This window comes from Vipera berus (assembly GCF_964194415.1).
Source record: "Vipera berus genome assembly, chromosome: 7".
Lineage (NCBI taxonomy): Eukaryota > Metazoa > Chordata > Lepidosauria > Squamata > Viperidae > Vipera > Vipera berus.
Window position 1 is genome coordinate 22652629 of NC_138209.1, and position 17808 is coordinate 22670436.

Sequence of the window (17808 nt, forward strand, 5' to 3'; positions counted from 1 at the left end):
AGAGGGTGAGGATTCTTTCCAATAATCTTGCTAAGGTAAAAGGATGTCAGTAACCTGCTTCTATTATTTAAGCAAAGGAAGTGATACAATTTGTCCATCTCCATCCTATTTTCATTGTATGGAAGTAAACTGAATAGAGCTCAAACTCCTCAATCATTTGAACTTTCTAAAATTTAAATAAGTTTCTATATAAGTGTCCTATTACTGAGAAAAAAAAATTAAATATTCAATCTGGTGCTTCAGAAATAATAATGTTTTGGTAGCAGGAACAATTGATGTGCTTCTTCTAAAAACAGTTTTCTAATCTCTTCCTCAAGCTGATTTTCTTGAATGAGATTCCAGTGAGAAGTTTGCCAAAGAAAATACATATCTTAAACATAGATGGATGGGGCAATGTCTTGGGATATTTTAAGCAGAACAATTAAGCCAGAAAAAGCTAAACCTGCATTGTATCTCTAACTATCTGTCAAAGCTACTTTTTATTTTAAGCAATTTTGCCTAACATTCATAAAACAAATTTGCAAGTAATATCCATTTTTCCTCCTAGATCATGTACATTAAAATAAACTACATGAATAATATGGGAGGGAATTAGAACATATAATATCCTATTAATACTGGAATAAGGACTCTACCAACTGGACTGTTAGCATAGTTTCATGGTTACTCTGAATTCCATCAAAGGTTTATAGAATTGTTTCTAAAGCAAAAACTTAGAGAATTATCAACACCTCTGCCAAAATCCACTTTACTGCCTTTTTTGTGTATAAACAACGAAGGACAGGCTGCAGACCACTTTACCACTACCATATGCTTTTAGATAATTTAGGTACTTTTTGAAGTTGCAGTTTGGCACTGAAATGGAAAATGGTTTGAAAGTATTTTTTAATAGACATGAAAAACATGTAGCATTTGGCTGATATTTATTTGTGGGTTTTGAAATATAAATTAATTACAGATAAACTTTAATTTTTGCAAAACATGGTCATTTCATGGCTTCAGAAAGTCAGGGAAAAAATCTTGCTAGCTACAAAAGACATTGTTGCTATTGTTGTTGGTGGTTACTTTTGATTACTCCATTTTAAACAGATATTACAAATGGCATATTGCCTCAGCGTATTAAACTCACATGAAGGAAACCCCCAAATAAAACAAAAATGAGCAGAATTAGAAACACACACGCAAACACACACGCACACAAAATTCTTTTCTCCTTTTAAGCAAAGAGGAACCATCAGCCTCTTAAACTTAACCCAGATCATACCATGGGGACATCAGCACTGTGAAAGAACATACAAGGATGGTGAATGGGGAGGAAAAGAGAAGAAATTGGCATCCATTTTACTAGCCCATTAATACTGCTGAAGTAAACTCCACTGGCATTCATTGATATACATACAGCAATCCAGTAATGCCAATGCTAACCACATTCCTAAGGTGCATTCAGAACATATTCACTGTATTCTTATGTCACATCTCCATATTAATCTTAGTACTTTTAAAGTTATTGCATTATTTTGTGTTGTAACACTGATATCTCATGGTTTGTGTTCTGATCTAAGACCCTTATTAACATATTATTTTGCAAAACAGGTGTCATGATCCTGAATGCCCACTTTAAGGGCAAAAATGAAGAATAATTCATAATGCATATTTACAACCAGCATCTTAGCATATCATTCCATTTTGTATATAGTAATGAATAGTCTGTTTTCACTGTAAGTCCCTATGGCTATGAATAAACCAGTAAACCGTTAATGGCAGCCATTAGCTACAATAAATGAAGAAGGTTCAGTTTGAGTTATGAAGTCTGTTTATATCATTTATATGAATTTAGATCAGTGTTGTTGTTTTTTACTGTTGGCAATTTTAAGATATCTGAACTTCAAAACCCCAAATTGCCCAGCCGGTATAGCAAAGTTGCTAAGGTTGACAAATATGAATCTAGATTGTAAACCTAGTTTAACTGCCTCTATTCATATATCTTGATGGGGATTAAAAATCCCTATGCAAGAGAGGGACTTGGATTGTAAAACAATAAAGTCCATAGTCACACATGCAGTAACTTCTTCCTTTATTTCTAATACTTTTAGTTTTACTAGGGACTTTTTGTAGTTATTATTCAGTACACAATAATGTGTTGATAGAAATATATGTTGGCAAAGTCCTGCTCTGTATTGTAAATATATATCCTATTTTATTATCAAAATGGGATAAACTACCTAATGCAGAGAAATTACAAGACTATCAGTAGAGCTTTGTTGCAAATCTTTGGCCCCACCGTAGAATGGCGTCATACTAAAAAGAACATCCATCTGTTCTCAGTCGTACTTCCAAGCAGAATTATAACACAGGTAGGGATGATGCTTTTTTTTGCCACAAAGGATACTTGGGCCAGTCATTTCTTATTTACAATTATTTTTTCCACCATAGTCTATGTAGTAGACACTTATCAAGGCCTGCTGGTGACAATTTCCAAATCCCGCATCAAACCTTCTGGCACATATGAAGTCTTGCTTTTGAAGAATAAGTGGCATCTTTCCAGATTTTACATGATAACCCTTTGGCACAGTCACATCGCTGGAAAATCTCCAAGCCATGGGACCCTTTCTTCCGCTGTTTTGTGCATACCTCTCCTTGGTGTAGCACAGGCTTGCAAATTTTGGTCCAAAAATGGCGAGCACAACAAAACCCTTCTGTGCAATCAGAGGACCTTAAGCAAGGGTCTCCTTCATGACCTTAAAAAAAACAAACCTTCATTAGTTTGTATTTAAATGTAAAAATTTCCTCAGTATTTAAAGATACGGGAAGGATGCCTTCAAATATGATCTTATATATAGCTGTGCACAAGACCAGCTTAGAAGATAAGAGAAATAGGCATTATTAACATTCAAAGAGATGCCATTTTTGTAACTGTCTCCTGTTTCTCACCTCAAGGGAGCCCATCATTGAAGAGAATCAAAATGTTAATACATGAATTTATTGTTTTTACAAAAAGGTGTTCTTCCCTTCTCATAAAACCATTTCAGACTGTTTATAAATCAAGCTATCCTACCTTTTGCGTGTGTCAGCTTAGACTGTCCTTTTCCTAGATTTTGCCAGCCCAAATCCTTGGTGGGATAGTGATTATTTTTTTTATTACGAGGTACTTCTAGAGCTGGAATATGGGGTGTGAGAATGCTCTCAGTCACTGGTATACAAATACCTAAATCAATGAATGAAGCATGTTAGAGCTGGAAATACAACAGTTAATGACATATCTGGAATGCCACAAACGAAGAATCTGTTAATTTTCATGAAGAAAATGAATACTCAAATTGATGCATGTTTGACATCTTCCATGGCTGTCCCATACAGCATTGGTTAATTTTATTATCAGGAAACTGCAGTTGGGGTACTGAGGCTGAGAGGCTGGTCTTTAGCAGGATTTCTGTTTCCAACCAATATAGTGTTTGGATTTAATGTATCAATCAGTCACTAAGTTGAGAACGAACAATTTGAAAGTAAGATTTAACAACCTGCAGGCAGTGGAGCTCATGCATCTGCCCAGTCTCATTCTGCAGTCCCCAGAGCATTCCTGAAACTGGTATAATTGCAATGTTAAGCCCATTTTTGGTTTGGGAAACAAAAGGACAAAATGAAAGTCCTAAGCCTAAGAACCATCTATTTCAAGACACCAGTTTATTCCCTGCCAGTGTTACTTTAAAAAGCAAGTGTGGCTCAACACAATATATTTAATTAGAATAAATCCAAATCTCAGTAGAAACCATTCCACAGGAAATTTATTGCTAAATATGAATGAGTGACAATAGTTAATATATTAACTATATATACTTTGTCATTCTTCTCACTTGATTTTATATGTATGTATGTATGTGTAGGTGTATACAGGTGTGACCTGTTAATGTGCAACTGTTCATGATTTTTTTCATGCCTCAAGCATCTCCCCTCCAAATTTGCAGATATAGAATTTTCATGCCATTTCTGAAAGAATCATGATAAAAGATTTGGTGCAATTAAAATAAATTCTTTGATGATAGTGATAGTAATGTAAAATGTTAGAGTTTTTCATGGATATTATATTGCTGATTCCAGATATACAAAAAAGAAGTAATGATTTTCATATAGGATACTCTATCAGACCTCCAATGATGCTGCTATCTAAATAATATGGTAGTCCCAGGTAAAACAATTTCCTTATATTTTTTTCTTGTATCACTGATTCAATATGTTGAAAGAAAAATTACTTTAGAAATCATTTCAAAGGATTTGATCAAAATTAGGTCCTGCTGTACTTATTTAATTGCAAGATAGCCAAAGAATGTGGGCATGTCTTAATGAATGGGAGAGAGAATGCCGTCTTTCATTTCACTCTCCATAAATTGGATGGAGAATTCAATTTTTGGGGCCTATGGAAGCCTATGCTTGAGTGGTTTTCTTTCCTGAAGAAGCTGGCACTAACACTGATGTCTGTAGATTAGGTAAAACACTATGCCCAATGTTAGAGTAGGACAGAAGTCCCTTTCACTGAAGTAGTGCAATGGCTCTCAAGATCTGTAATAGCATGACCCCTTAAAATGGCAACGTGCATGACCTCCATGAATAAAAGAACAATTTTAATGAACAAGACAAAGATTTACCATTTACTTTTAATAATTTATAATAATAATTTGGTGGAGCAGTGGGCTAATGCCTCCTTAAGTAACACCAGCTGCCTGCAATTAGTGCAGGTTCGAGTCCCACCAGGCTCAAGGTTGACTCAGCCTTCCATCCTTCCGAGGTAGGTAAAATGAGGACCCAGATTGTTGGGGGCAATAAGCTGACTTTGTAAAAATGCCACTTGGGGGCCCCCCGAAAGCCCTAATAAGCAGGCATATACATAGAATGAAGGCTATTGCTAAGCATATTGATTTGTGCTTCTTAGATTGTAAGCCACCCTGAGTCTTCGGAGAAGGGCGGGATATAAATGGGATTAAAAAAAAATTAAATTTTAAACTATATATCAACCAAACCAATGAAATAACCCTGCAATGTTACTAAAGAATTAGAAATGAAGAAATCCCTAATACAAATTAAAACCTTATCTTTAATAGGAAGGATGATATAACTTGATAGAACTCCAGAAATCTGGCTTTCATTTTTGAAGATCATCTCTCTTACTCATTAAAGTGACGAGAAATAGAGAAAAGGTTATTTCATGGCCTTCAATAAGCTCATCTTAAACTGCTCTTAAAATATGGAAGTCTGCAAAACAGTAGAGGCTGTTAAGTCACTTTTTGTGCTTTTTCTCCCAGGAGAGCCATGCTGTGATAACAAACAGCACAGATTCTTTTTCTTCCAACCGAGTGATTGGTGGTTACAACACCCTCCTTTTACTCTTCTCCATGCTGTAACATTTCACCCCTTCCTCTACTCTGTTATTTCTCCTTCTGCAAAAGTGAGTTGTGAGATGGTCAGAAGTTTGCAAGGAAGCCACATCCCTCCAGATAAGATTATTCCACATGGAAAGACCAAAAAGAGAGAGAAACAGTGGAGTAATGGGTTAAGAAGGAACATATGTGTCTAATTCATGGGAAAGAAAGTTCCATTGCAATTTTGATAATCCATGAATTCAAGAAATCAACTGTTTCTTCATTTATTTCTCTCATTCTAAAATGACCATTGATGTTCCCAAAATGAATCCGCTTCATACTTGGCAAATCTTGAAGAGCAAATATGAAAATCAATCACTAAAATATTTTACACTTTTCATTATTTTTTAAAAAAAATTAAGAGTCACGCAAATACCATTGTTACAGCGGTTTCCAGGACAGCACATGCCATCTCTGTGGCAACGTTTCTTCTTCCTTCTACAAACCATGCAGGCAGATGTAGCTTGATGGGGACTATGGCAGTACTTCCCAACTTCACATTCTTTATCATTAGTGCAAGGATAAGCCTGTGGGTAGTTATTAAAAAGTGTCATAATGAGTCAACAACAGTGTAAAAGTCAAAACAAGTGATCGTGCAGGCATAATTTCAGATACCAACTTAAAGTTTATTTGTACTTTCAGTATTCAGTAATACTAAAATATCCAGATTTATGGCGTTCCAATCATTATTTGTCATGACTGGTAGCACATAAATTATATTTTGTTGTGTATTAAGGACTATCATAGAGGTAAGATCAAGAAGTAAGTTTAGATGGATCATTTTCTATATAATGTACATAATGTTATAAAGATATAATGTTATATCTTACAAGAATGGTATTGAGACACTGATAATAGTTTCTCCAACTGAAACAAACAACATACAAACAAACAAAATAAAAGTCTAATTTTCCCATAGCAATATAGGAGAACTTCACATGCCACTATATTCATAAGTGGTCCTTTGCTTAAAAGCGAATCTCTGCATTCATAATCAGTTAAGCTGCAGGATTTACCTTATTTCGTATCTGTAGACAAAAATGCATATCAATTCTCTCCCATAAATCTTTCCTTCCATAAGAAGCCATGATTTGGCAAAAAAATAAATAAATCCCTACAGTTAAAGCAGCCAAGGAAATTTATTGCAGCTCCTTTGATCTTTGACCAAAATTTAGCATGAGAGCCACTTTACTTTCAGAATACCACTCCTTCATGTGAAAAATTACTAGGGAGTGTTAAAGATAGAAATATTACAGATAAATAGAGATATCTGTCTATAGACTAGTTTCTTTTTTAAAAGTCTGTTAAGAGACAAAAAAGCATCAAGAAAAATCATATCTTTTCTAAAAAATTTATGAGTCTTATCTAGATGGGGTATATTTTGTTTGTGTTCCAACAATCTGTCCACCGATGCTGAATTTAAGAGAATCAGCTGCTATTTGGGGCTGTTTCAAACTTCTTTGAATAAATTAATTTTTGAGGGGTTTTTTTTGTATCTTTACATAGTACAGTGCACAAGTTGTTTATAAGGAAGCACCTCTCTCCAACTTCATCTTTCTTAGGAAGGTTGTTGAGAGGGTGTCTGACTGGCATCAAGAGTTATATTTTCTGTTATACTTTATTTCCCCAGAAGGGTGTACTCTCATGCTAAAACCATTGCTTTTTCATAAAATGTTAAATTACCTCAAAGTATCCTGTTACTTCCCTAAATCCTTTGTGGTCCACTATGGGACAGTGCAAACTCCTTTTTACAATGCCAAGAACCCATTGGTGAAACCCTCAGTTGATGTCAAAAAGCCATGGGAGCAATCTAGTTTGTAAAAAAACAAATCCTGGACATTTTGTCCCATGGTTAACTTGATTCTTTATAAAGAACATCTTGGAATTGAAGGGCTTTCTGGAATGACATAGGATTGGACACAAGACTGCAGTGGAAGGTGAATAGAGAAATGTGACAATATTGCCTCCTGTCAGTAATATTTTTTATTCACAAAAGCATTTTAAGATTCAAGTATTGTGTTTATACAAACACAATGCTTGAACTAGTAAAATCTAAAGAACTAGTAAAATCTCATAATTCATAACTCCATGAATCAACCTGTGCATATATAAATACTGAATTAAACAGTTGAAAAAATACTGAAACAAGGATAACTTAATTTAAAGCAATTCCAATTATCAGGTCAAACTAGGTTTGAAATTGATAGTGTTGGCAATTTCATTTTTTCCATTTCATATCTGCCCCACTGATGTTTTCTTCTCCCTCCCCTGTGTATCTTTAACATACTGAAATCAATATTGCAATTTTTAAGCACATCACTGTTGGCCGTGTTACATCACAGAAACTTATGAAGTCTAAGAATACAGATTCGGTTACATTATTAGAGTCTTTTTGGAGTGGGCAATCATAATATATTATGGTTGGTTGCACAGTCAGCCAGATGTTTAGACTAGATTTGGTATTTTTATTCACCTATTGAGTCATTTCCAAGGACCTGGAATAGGCAGATATTGTTATTTGATAGTGTTAAAGATATTGTCACAACATGTAAGCTATTATAAGTAAAGTTGCCTTTTGCAATTGACCGTTGGTGATTTTATTATTATTGATATACTTTTTGGCAGGAAATTTACTATGCATATATATTATGTGATTCCATAATTCTAGAAAAATGCTGAATATATAGAAGTTAAAAGTAGGTTGACATGGCAACAGTACTACGTATATAATCAAACAGGAGGCACGCTTGTTATGCAAGAACAGATAGTGAGTCAATTCTGTAACATGTTCTGCTGGTGGGAACACATAAGCTTTTGAACCCCACAAAAATCTTTTTCAATTATCCACATTTTGTTATTACTAACATTTCAAAGTGGTAAACTAAACTAGACAAGCTGTTGTTTGTATCCAGGATTTCTGCCTTTTTCTTACAACTCCCTCAGAATTGTTACGGTTCATTGAAAGCCTTTGGTATTACTAGCACAATGTTAGATACTATTTTTTGGGAAATTCTTTCTTCATTTTATGTCTATGCCTCTTGGTAACGGCTACTACATCATGATGCTAGAAGATGGGTCCAAGAAGGCTTTATCTTGACAGAAAACAGGAGTCACTTTCCCAAGTAAGTGCCTGAAAACCTTTTACTTTATATCTCTGCATAGAATTTTTAAATGATCTGCTGTTTGAAAACCCTTTCTCTCTTAATCTAACAGAGTGAAAGTTAACAACATACATAAACTACTAATGGCATTAATCACATTTATAAAACAGTGAACTCATATTACTATCCCCTCTACTACTGCAATGAAAAAGACAGGCACACAAACGTCTAACAGAGTTGTGCAAAACATTCAAAAGAGATGCTTTGCATAATTAGTGCAAACGAAGCAACTCTTTTTCAAGTGTGAAAGCAGACACTTTTTTTGTTAATTTCATATGACTGTCCTGGCTTTCTCAGCATGTTTGCACATGCACATACATTTACAATGGAACTGTTACAAAACGAAATAGTTTGTAGACACCCTTGGACCTTACCCCATGTCTCCTAGAAAAATTAAGCAAGGAGGGATAAAAGTGATATGTCTATCCCTGTGCCTCCTCAGTGCTTAAAATTTTATAACCACGAACAGGATTAAAAAGTTGCACTGAAAGAGGTAAAATAGGTATGTGAACCCACATTTGATAATAATCTTTAAAATAGTATCAGTTCCAGCATTAATGGACTACACTCATTATCTTATTCAGTTTGATTGCATAATTAACCTTGCTAAATATGCTGCTATTAATTAAGTTATTGTTTTTTTATGCAACTCTCACACACTAACAAATATTGCATGGCATATTTGTACACAAATTATTGGGTCCATATTTGTATATATATATTTCATATATTTCATAAACAAAGATGCATGTTAATAAAGATGCAATTATTAAATAAATGATTAATATGCTAATAAATATATATTTATATTACTTAAAATAGCTAGGAAATATGGCTATTTTAAGGTGCTATACATTTGATAAATATTTGTTAATTTGTAAAATATCACTGTGTTACCTTCCCCATTTAAAGTGGCAACTATTAAAATGTTACATATAATGGCATTTTGAAAATGATAGAATCCTATACTATGAGGATATTGTAAGTATTTCTACTATACGTAGAAGTAATATTGTTCATCGAAGAGAGGCACAATGGTTTTCATGGTATTTAATTCCTCTCCACAATGAATAAACGCAAAATGACATAAGATTAAGCAAATATATGTGTTAGTTCACTTGGTATTAATTACAAATTGCCAAATTCATCTTTAAAGCCTCAGAGAAATATCTTTCCATGGGAAAGAGCTATGGAGGTTCTGCTATTTAACTTTAGTAGATAATTCTTCATCCCAGTTCAAAGTATTCCTTCTGCATATCTTTATTCAAATCTGTACACTATTGTGTTATATACATGTGAACAGTTAATTCATTTTAAGATAGAAAATAATCACAAAGAGCTGGTATATTGTGAAAAGTAAGGGCCGCTGGGGACATAAGTTAATATATTAATTCAGTGAAAATGATCCTGATGATCTCAGTTTTGCCTCTAGTGGATATCTATTCCAGTCATAAGATTTCATTGCTCCTCCTGATGATCTGCAGTTATTTCCTGCTTTCATTATATGGAAATAACATGATTTTTTTGTGAGTCAGTACTGAATGGAAACTATTATGGTTCCCTTCACTCTATTAGCAGTATGTGAAAATTATCGTGCCTGTGTGTATTTTCAAAATCAAATTCCAAAGACAAACAAAATAAATACAAGAGAAAAAGCAAATTAGAGATTACTATGTTCAACTGGGTATCAAAAATTAGCAAACTAAAACTCATATTCTTTGCATTCAGCTCCTGCCCAGCTCTTGCAGCTTCAGATCTGAATAATTTGCAGGTTGTCAAAACCTCTTGAATCTCTCTTTATAGTCTGAATGCATGGCTGTCTCAGGATCGGTAGTATTTTATGTAGCACCGTTTTCTTCTAAAGTATAAATTAGCCACAGACAGTTTTTAAGGCAGGGGTGGAGCCAGTGGCAGGTCAATCCTTGCTGGCCTTTTTCAACCTTGAAGATGATTCTGGTTCTTCAGTGAGACCTCTTTCTATCACTCAAGCTAGCAGAACCCATTGGGATCTATCCAAGGTCCTGATCACTGCTCAATAGAACCAGACATAACTATGTAAATGGGAAATTGACTGACCTTGATTTGATTTGTCATTTACTGATTTATCCCAACTTGACTTATTTTGGTACCAGCTACTTTGTTAGATTTGAGTTACCATAACTTGATCCACATTGACCTGACTTGTTATATACTTATTTTCTTTAACCTCAATAACTGTATCTGATTTATTGCAACCTTAATATTCTTGGCATGACTTGATTTTTTTCCTTGCTGACCCTAAGCCACAATGAAACAATGTTATTATAATTTGTGTTATACAAATTTGTGCTATACAAACAGTTCTTTTTAATTTTTAAAGGGAAAATAGTGCCACATCTCTTATTTACAGCACAGTAGACTGTTGCATTCACACTAGGAATTAAAAACTTATTTATGTTTAATGGTTACTTCTGACACTTAATGAGACTAAGGCTGAAAATGAACATAATGCAAAAATTATATTGGATGTGATACTATATATTTTACATTTATATATCTAAGTCTAATATCTTGTCAAGTGGTCTTCACATCTGCTAAGAAAGCCTTTTTTTAAAAAAAAGTACCATATTGTGCAGAATCAGAGCAGGATGTCCTCATATATAGTAGATTAGTAAAATATAATCCCATGTAAAAAGTTAAAAGAAGAATCAGCCTTGAATCTCTTTTTTTTTATTGAAAAGTTTTAAAATACAATTTTCCTTTAAGAATCCCCCCTTCCCCCTCCCTCCTCCCCCCCCCAGCCTCGAATCTCTATGTAGCCACAAAGTCCAACCCTTCTTGAATTTTTTGACCCGTTCTAACACCAAGACAGTCTTTACTGTTAGTGGAGTAGATTCCTGTGCATAGGCAAGATTAATAATAAATCAGTTTAATTGGAATTTCATGTGTGGTCCTGATCTTTCGTGCATGACACAATGTAGGTGTTAATGCTGTTTAAGAGTTTTAAATTATTTGATATCATAATCATTAATATTTTTCTGTGCCTTTGAGTTTATTAACAAAACTGTTGTTCTTTTGTAAATGTTTACAGTGTGAGGAGCAGCACAATATTGTTTAAGAGTGATTAAGAAAAATAGATTACAGTAGGACCATGGAAAGAAAAATAGATCATAGTAGGACCATGGGATCATCACTGCTTAATAAGAAATGATTGGCTAATTTTAAGGCTTAGAACTTAAGTAATTTGAATACAAATTAAGAAGCTACAACCTTCTTTAAGTCCTTTCTGTATAAGAAGAAGTTGTCTTTGCAGAGTAAACTTCATCCTCAGATCATGCCATTTATATAGGAAGAAAAGTAACTACCAATCTATTGAGGAAGCCTCTATTAATCACTGTAATCCAATTAGATTATAGATATTTTATATTTAGGAGATTACTTGGCCAGTAATAGGGAAGTCAGCTTTGACCCTTTTTGGAAAATGGAAATTATGATTATGCCCCAGTGTCTAGAAAATGGGCAGTTTTCTCAAAATATTTGAAAAGAGATCCCAGAAAGGCTTCATTAATCAACATTAACCTTAACTGGGATATAGAATAGCTTTTCTCTTTTCACTTGGCCAATGTTTTGAGAATTACTATTTTCTCAATTATTCCCATGATATTGCCTATATCTCATCTACAGCTAATGAGAAAAGCCTTTTTGTTTTTGGCTGTAGAGGTTTTAAAATAGTATTTCTTTTCTTAAGCTGATACTAGCAACATCTAATAATAGTTACAAAGAAGGTAAAAGTTTGCCCTGTCCAATATGTCCGAATCTTGGGTGCAGTGCTCATCTCCTTTTCCTAGATAATGAAACCAGCATTATTTGAAGACATTTCCATGGTCATGTGGCCAGCATAATTATGTTTCAAGGCACACGGAATGCTGTTACCTTTCCAACAAAGTGGTATCTATTTATTTACTTACATTTGCATGCTTTCAAACTGCTAGGTGGGCAGGAACTGGAGCAAGTAACAGGAGCTTAACCCATGGTGCAGTGCTTCGATCTCAAACCTGGGCTGTCAACTTTCCAGCTGACAAGCTCAGCATCTTTAACCGCTGAACCATCATCCCCCTATTGTGACAGTTACATGGTATAGAAAATCTTAAAGGAAGTCATTAACTTGAAACAGAGCAGAATAAAGTTAGTAATGGGGGTAGCAAAATTTATGTTGACCATAAAGACCTGGCAGGAACTGCTCCATAACAGACAAAGAAGAAAACAATAAATGACGCAACCTTGTCATTCCATACATTGCAGGAATATCAGAAAAGCTCACCAGTTTCTTCAGCAACATACATGCACACTTCAAACCCATGAATACACTAAAGCAGAAGCTTGTCCACCTCAAGGATAAAACACCAAGGAACAAACCAGTATATGTGAGCAGTGAGCCATGTGCAGACTTGTACATGGGGAAACAAAACAAACCACTTCATAAATCCATGGCACAACATAGGAAAACAAACCAATCAGAACAAGATTCAGCATTTCAAAGACAAAGGCCACTCTTTCGAAGACAGAAAATTTCACATTTTGGACAGAGAGGGTCCTTCGTTTGAAAGAAGGGTCAAAGAGTCCATCTATGTCAAAACTGAACAGCCCTCTCTCAACAGAGGGGGAGGGATACGACATCATCTATCTCCAGTCTACAGCATATTCCTTTCAGCAATTCCAAGAAGGTTCCATGCCCATTTGCACTACTCAGGTGTCCCTGATGACACAAATAAACTTACAGGTGGCCTCAATGACTTTCTAAAAGAATGCAAATGACCAGCTGTCTGCAAGGATTATAAATTCTTCCATTCCCCACCATCCAGTCAGAGCTGGAGAAGCTTCTTGGATGAGAAGTGAAACATCTTCAGAGAAAAACAAGAAAGTCAATTTGCCTCCTGAAAAAGCACCTTTGGGACTTCTGCGAATGGGTTGTGTGAACATGCAAACAGGGAGACCAAAGCATCTGTATAGGGAAAAGGGCATGCAAAAAATATCCCAGAGAACTGAACTTGAATTGAATACAAATTTTATACCATCTTTCCTATTCATTCTGAGCCTATCAATTTGTTGTTAAGGACTTCCTCTCCTTCATTACAATAAAAGCTTAGTTGCAATCCATATTCAGCCAGGTCTCTTTAAAGATGTTTGGAATTAAATACAATCTTCCATAGCTTTCCATAAATGTTTGTCTTAAGGATACCATGAGCTTGCTCACCATTATAAAATATAATTGTATTAATTAAAAGAAAGCATGACATAATTATTATGCAAATATTATTATAGTAAAGTAAATATTTCATTCAAATGAGCAGATTTTTAAAATGTTATTATGATATTGCTTTAGGTTTTTATTCCTAATTCTTAATATGTTTTAGGGTAGATATTTCAAATCCATTCAATGAAATTAGAAGCAAAAAATGTTTCCACATAATAGATGAGACATTATGACCTCCACTGCAATGGCCTTTACAGTACACGTTAGCATCTGCCTTGTCTCGTTTTACAATAACCCTTTGATCTGCTTCAATATCCTGACTTTCTTGTAAAAACATTTTTTATTTTTATTTTTCATATAGGAACCTCATCTTTCCACTTGGATGTCTTAAAAAGTAGTCCATAGTTAAATCTTTTCCTTTTCTGTTCCTTTTGTTTTAAAACACTAAATCCTCTGGGTTTGGCATAACATCAGACTAAAGGCTTCTTTGTAGAATATTCATTAAAGGTTTTTTTTTCACACTGGTCATCCTTTCCTTCTTGTCTAGCGGGTGGCCCTATTGTCCATGCAGCTCATTGTGTGTTCAACCCTCAAAGATGCCTACAAAAATTTGGCAGTACATTTATTTGTTGTTTTCTTTAAAACTTTGAAAAGGGGTCATTGTGCTGTAATTCCATTCACATGTGAGGATTGCAAGGAAATTTTAATGGGATACAAACGATATCTGACAATACCATCAACAGTGTTAATATTGTGCATCTTCTTTGAAGCCTTCTTCACACTACAATCCAACGTCTATTTTTAAGTTGTTTTATATTGTCTGAGTTTTCTGAGCTTCTGGCCAAGAATAAAAAGCATGCTTAAAAATGGTCCCTATAGAATAATGAACATTTTTCCCCTGCTTAGTGTTCAAACTTGAGTCCGTGAGAATGAGCATCCTCTTTGTACAAAAGAAATCTGCAAGTTCCTGCTGGACTGCAATTATGGAGGGCAGTAGTAGAGAGGGCAAATTGCCAGTTTTACATTTGAGATGTCCTCTGGCCATAAGGTAGACAGGGAAAACATGATGTAAAAAAGAGAAAGACAATCTTTTGTTATTTGTTTTTTGAGGATAACATTTTCATAGTAAGGAACTATATGTGTCAATGATGCCCAGAACTAAACCAAATGCTGGAGGAGGAGGCAGAACAAAAAATTGAAATCAGACTTGAGGCTGCATTTGGTTGCTTATACAGTAAACAGAATAACAGAGTTGGGAGGGACCTTGTAAGTCATCTAGTCCAATCCCCTGTTCAAGTAGGAGACCCTATACCATTTTTGACAAGTGACTGTCCAGTTTTTCTTGAAAGCTTCCAGTGATGAAGCACCCAGAACCTCTGAAGGCAAGTTGTTCCATTAATTGATTGTTCTCACTGTCAGAAAATTTCTCCTTATTTCTAGGTGGAATCTCTCCTTGATCAGTTTCCATCCATTATTCCTTGTTTGGCCTTAGGGAAAATAGGTTAACCCTCTCCTGTCTGTGACAGCCCGTCAAATTTTGAAACACTATTATGTCACCCCGGTCTCTCTTTTCACTAGACCACAGGTCTGCAACCCGCGGCTCCGGAGCCACATGCGGCCCCTAGTCCTCTGCCATGTGCAGTAAAAAAAAAAGTGGGACTAAAAAAGTTCAACCAATCAATTCAAATATGCAGGGTAGGTGCATGTATGCGCATGCGCACATATTTTTTGTGGCTCCCAGTTTTTCATTTTGTGAGGGAACCGGTTCCGAGTGGCTCTTTCACTGTTTCAGGTTGCTGACCCCTGCACTAGACTATCCATACCCAGTTCTTGCAACTGTTTTAGCCTCCAGCCCCTTAGTCATCTACCTGACCTGTTAAAGTGTGCGATCTTGTTTTATTATGACTATTCATATTGTCTCTGATACTTGGTGGAATCAATCTGAAGCTAAAACAAGATGCTATTACTTTCTCTTTTGTGTACAAAGCTATCTAGTAGCTGTCACATGACTCTTTCTTTACACTGGCAATGGGCAGCATTCTCTATGGCAGCAAACTAGTTCAAGGATTGCAGGGCAAGTGATGTGGTGCATAAAACTTTGCTGCCACCTTTGAGCATCTACAGCATGAAACAATGGCAGTCTGTTTAATAATAAATCCCATCCCAATATTCAACCTTTACTTAAATCCTTGAAGCTTCCTTAATTTATTCTTTTTATATATTAACTTTTTATTTATAGTCATACAAAAGATTTTAAAGCAGCACTGAGCCCAAAGTTCTGAACACAGGAATCTACATTAGCCCCCAGTCAAGCTTTTTACAACAAAATTTTTATAACTATTTTTAATTTTGGGTTCTTGTTTTGATGCCATGTTAGCTGTCCAAATTTGTTTGATTAAAGTGGGATTTCATCAAATTTGAAATCAATGAAGGAAGCTTGCCACAAAATGTTAGCAGCTGATCTTAAAAGTTTCAACTGCTACAATCTTATTTAGGGGTTGCATTTATTGCAGCATTAAATAAATGGCAATATCTAATTTATTTTTATCTTGGTTGTAACACATAATCCTATAGCCTTGTTGCCCAATAAGGATTTAACTTTCCCAGGAAAAGTTCATATTGTATAGGAAACAAAGAAATATCCCATCCATTTTTCATTGCAGCATACGTTTTCAAGTTATCAAGCAGAAAAGAGGTTATGGTGCTTCCTGCATTAGAATGAGCTTATGTAAAAGAGAATTGGGGGACATGCAATTATTTATGACCCCTGGATAAATCCTTCCATTCTTGCTCTACATATTAATAGAGATTAGGCTTGATTTCATCATCGTCCAAAACATATGTATTTGGAAGCAATTCCCATTGAAGTCAATGGGATTGTTTTTTTTTCATATAAGTGGAGTAAGAATTACAGCTGTGGGGTGGGGGAATTCATTTCATTTCCTTCTCTCTGTTTGAAGACATTCTCTGTATTTTTTGTCTTTTATGAGCTACCAAATTACATATGACCAAATGTACCTATTTAGTGAAAATGGGTTCCATTAGTTTGTAACTTTAGCCAAACATTGTTTTCGTTTGAAGGGAGATAATGGAGAACAGGTGGGGATGTTTAGCATCAGGCTGCTGTTTCTAAAATTACATATCTTTTGGGAGTCACCAGGAATTTCTAAAAGCTGTCAGAAGAGCTCAGGAACAAGTATGTTCCAGAACACATTCCATACACAAAATCCCTTCAAAAAATAACCAGGTAAGAGAGCAAAAAGTTACTTGACTGGCAAAAAGGAATTTAAACCCATCCTGTTAAAGGTCAAGGCTTCCTTGTCTGCCCCAAATTAACCTGGCTTTTAGGTATGCAGAAAAATCAGGCTACTAACTTCTTGGAGAGAAATTACTCAAACACATATTTTAGCTTCTTCCAGTGCTGAACTTTAATATTCTCAGCAAAATCCCCACTGCTTATAGGAAGCTAATTAAATAGACTGCTTATAAGAAAGTTGGATATGTGATTAAAAAAATAGTAAACATTTGCAAGACAAATCAAATCTTTCCAGATTCTTACCTTCTTCCAGACAGGTTAATACCTTTGAAATTCAGAGTTTCATTATTGTTTTCACAAAACAATTAAGAACTCCATTCCCCAAATTATTATTTACAGGGAGAATGATATGATCCAAAACTGCCTCTTTACCAATAGGAAAACTAGTATATTTAAAATAAAAGACATTTACACCCGATAACCTACACTCAAGGTAGAAGTTGGGTCTACCTACCACATGATGGAACATTGATTTTTGAAACATTATTTTTGGCCAAATTCCTGGAATGTGAAATAATGAATTGATAACAGAAGCCTGATACTTGGCAGTATGTTAGCCTGCCAATTCTGCCAGTTTTTAACTATTAGGGGAAACAGGGAATCTGACAGTTATCAAGAGAAGAGCCTTGGGACAGGAGTTTGAAAATAGGGCATGTTGAAATATTATCATCAATCTAGCATAAAAAG

The 17808-nt window shown here is 35.0% G+C and overlaps 1 protein-coding gene across 1 annotated transcript in view; it reads right to left on the reverse strand.

Moving 5' to 3' along the window:
- Nucleotides 1-2382: 2382 nt before the first annotated feature.
- The window catches only part of DKK2 (dickkopf WNT signaling pathway inhibitor 2), a gene marked incomplete at its 5' end in the record, with an annotated part of 49315 nt that continues 33889 nt past the window's right edge, over nt 2383-17808 (reverse strand). Inside the window, 3 exons of the mRNA XM_081332324.1 lie at nt 2383-2738; nt 3056-3205; nt 5788-5938. Coding sequence (XP_081188450.1) covers nt 2488-2738; nt 3056-3205; nt 5788-5938 — 552 coding nt within the window. The 3' untranslated portion in view covers nt 2383-2487. The remainder of the gene's footprint in view (nt 2739-3055; nt 3206-5787; nt 5939-17808) is intronic.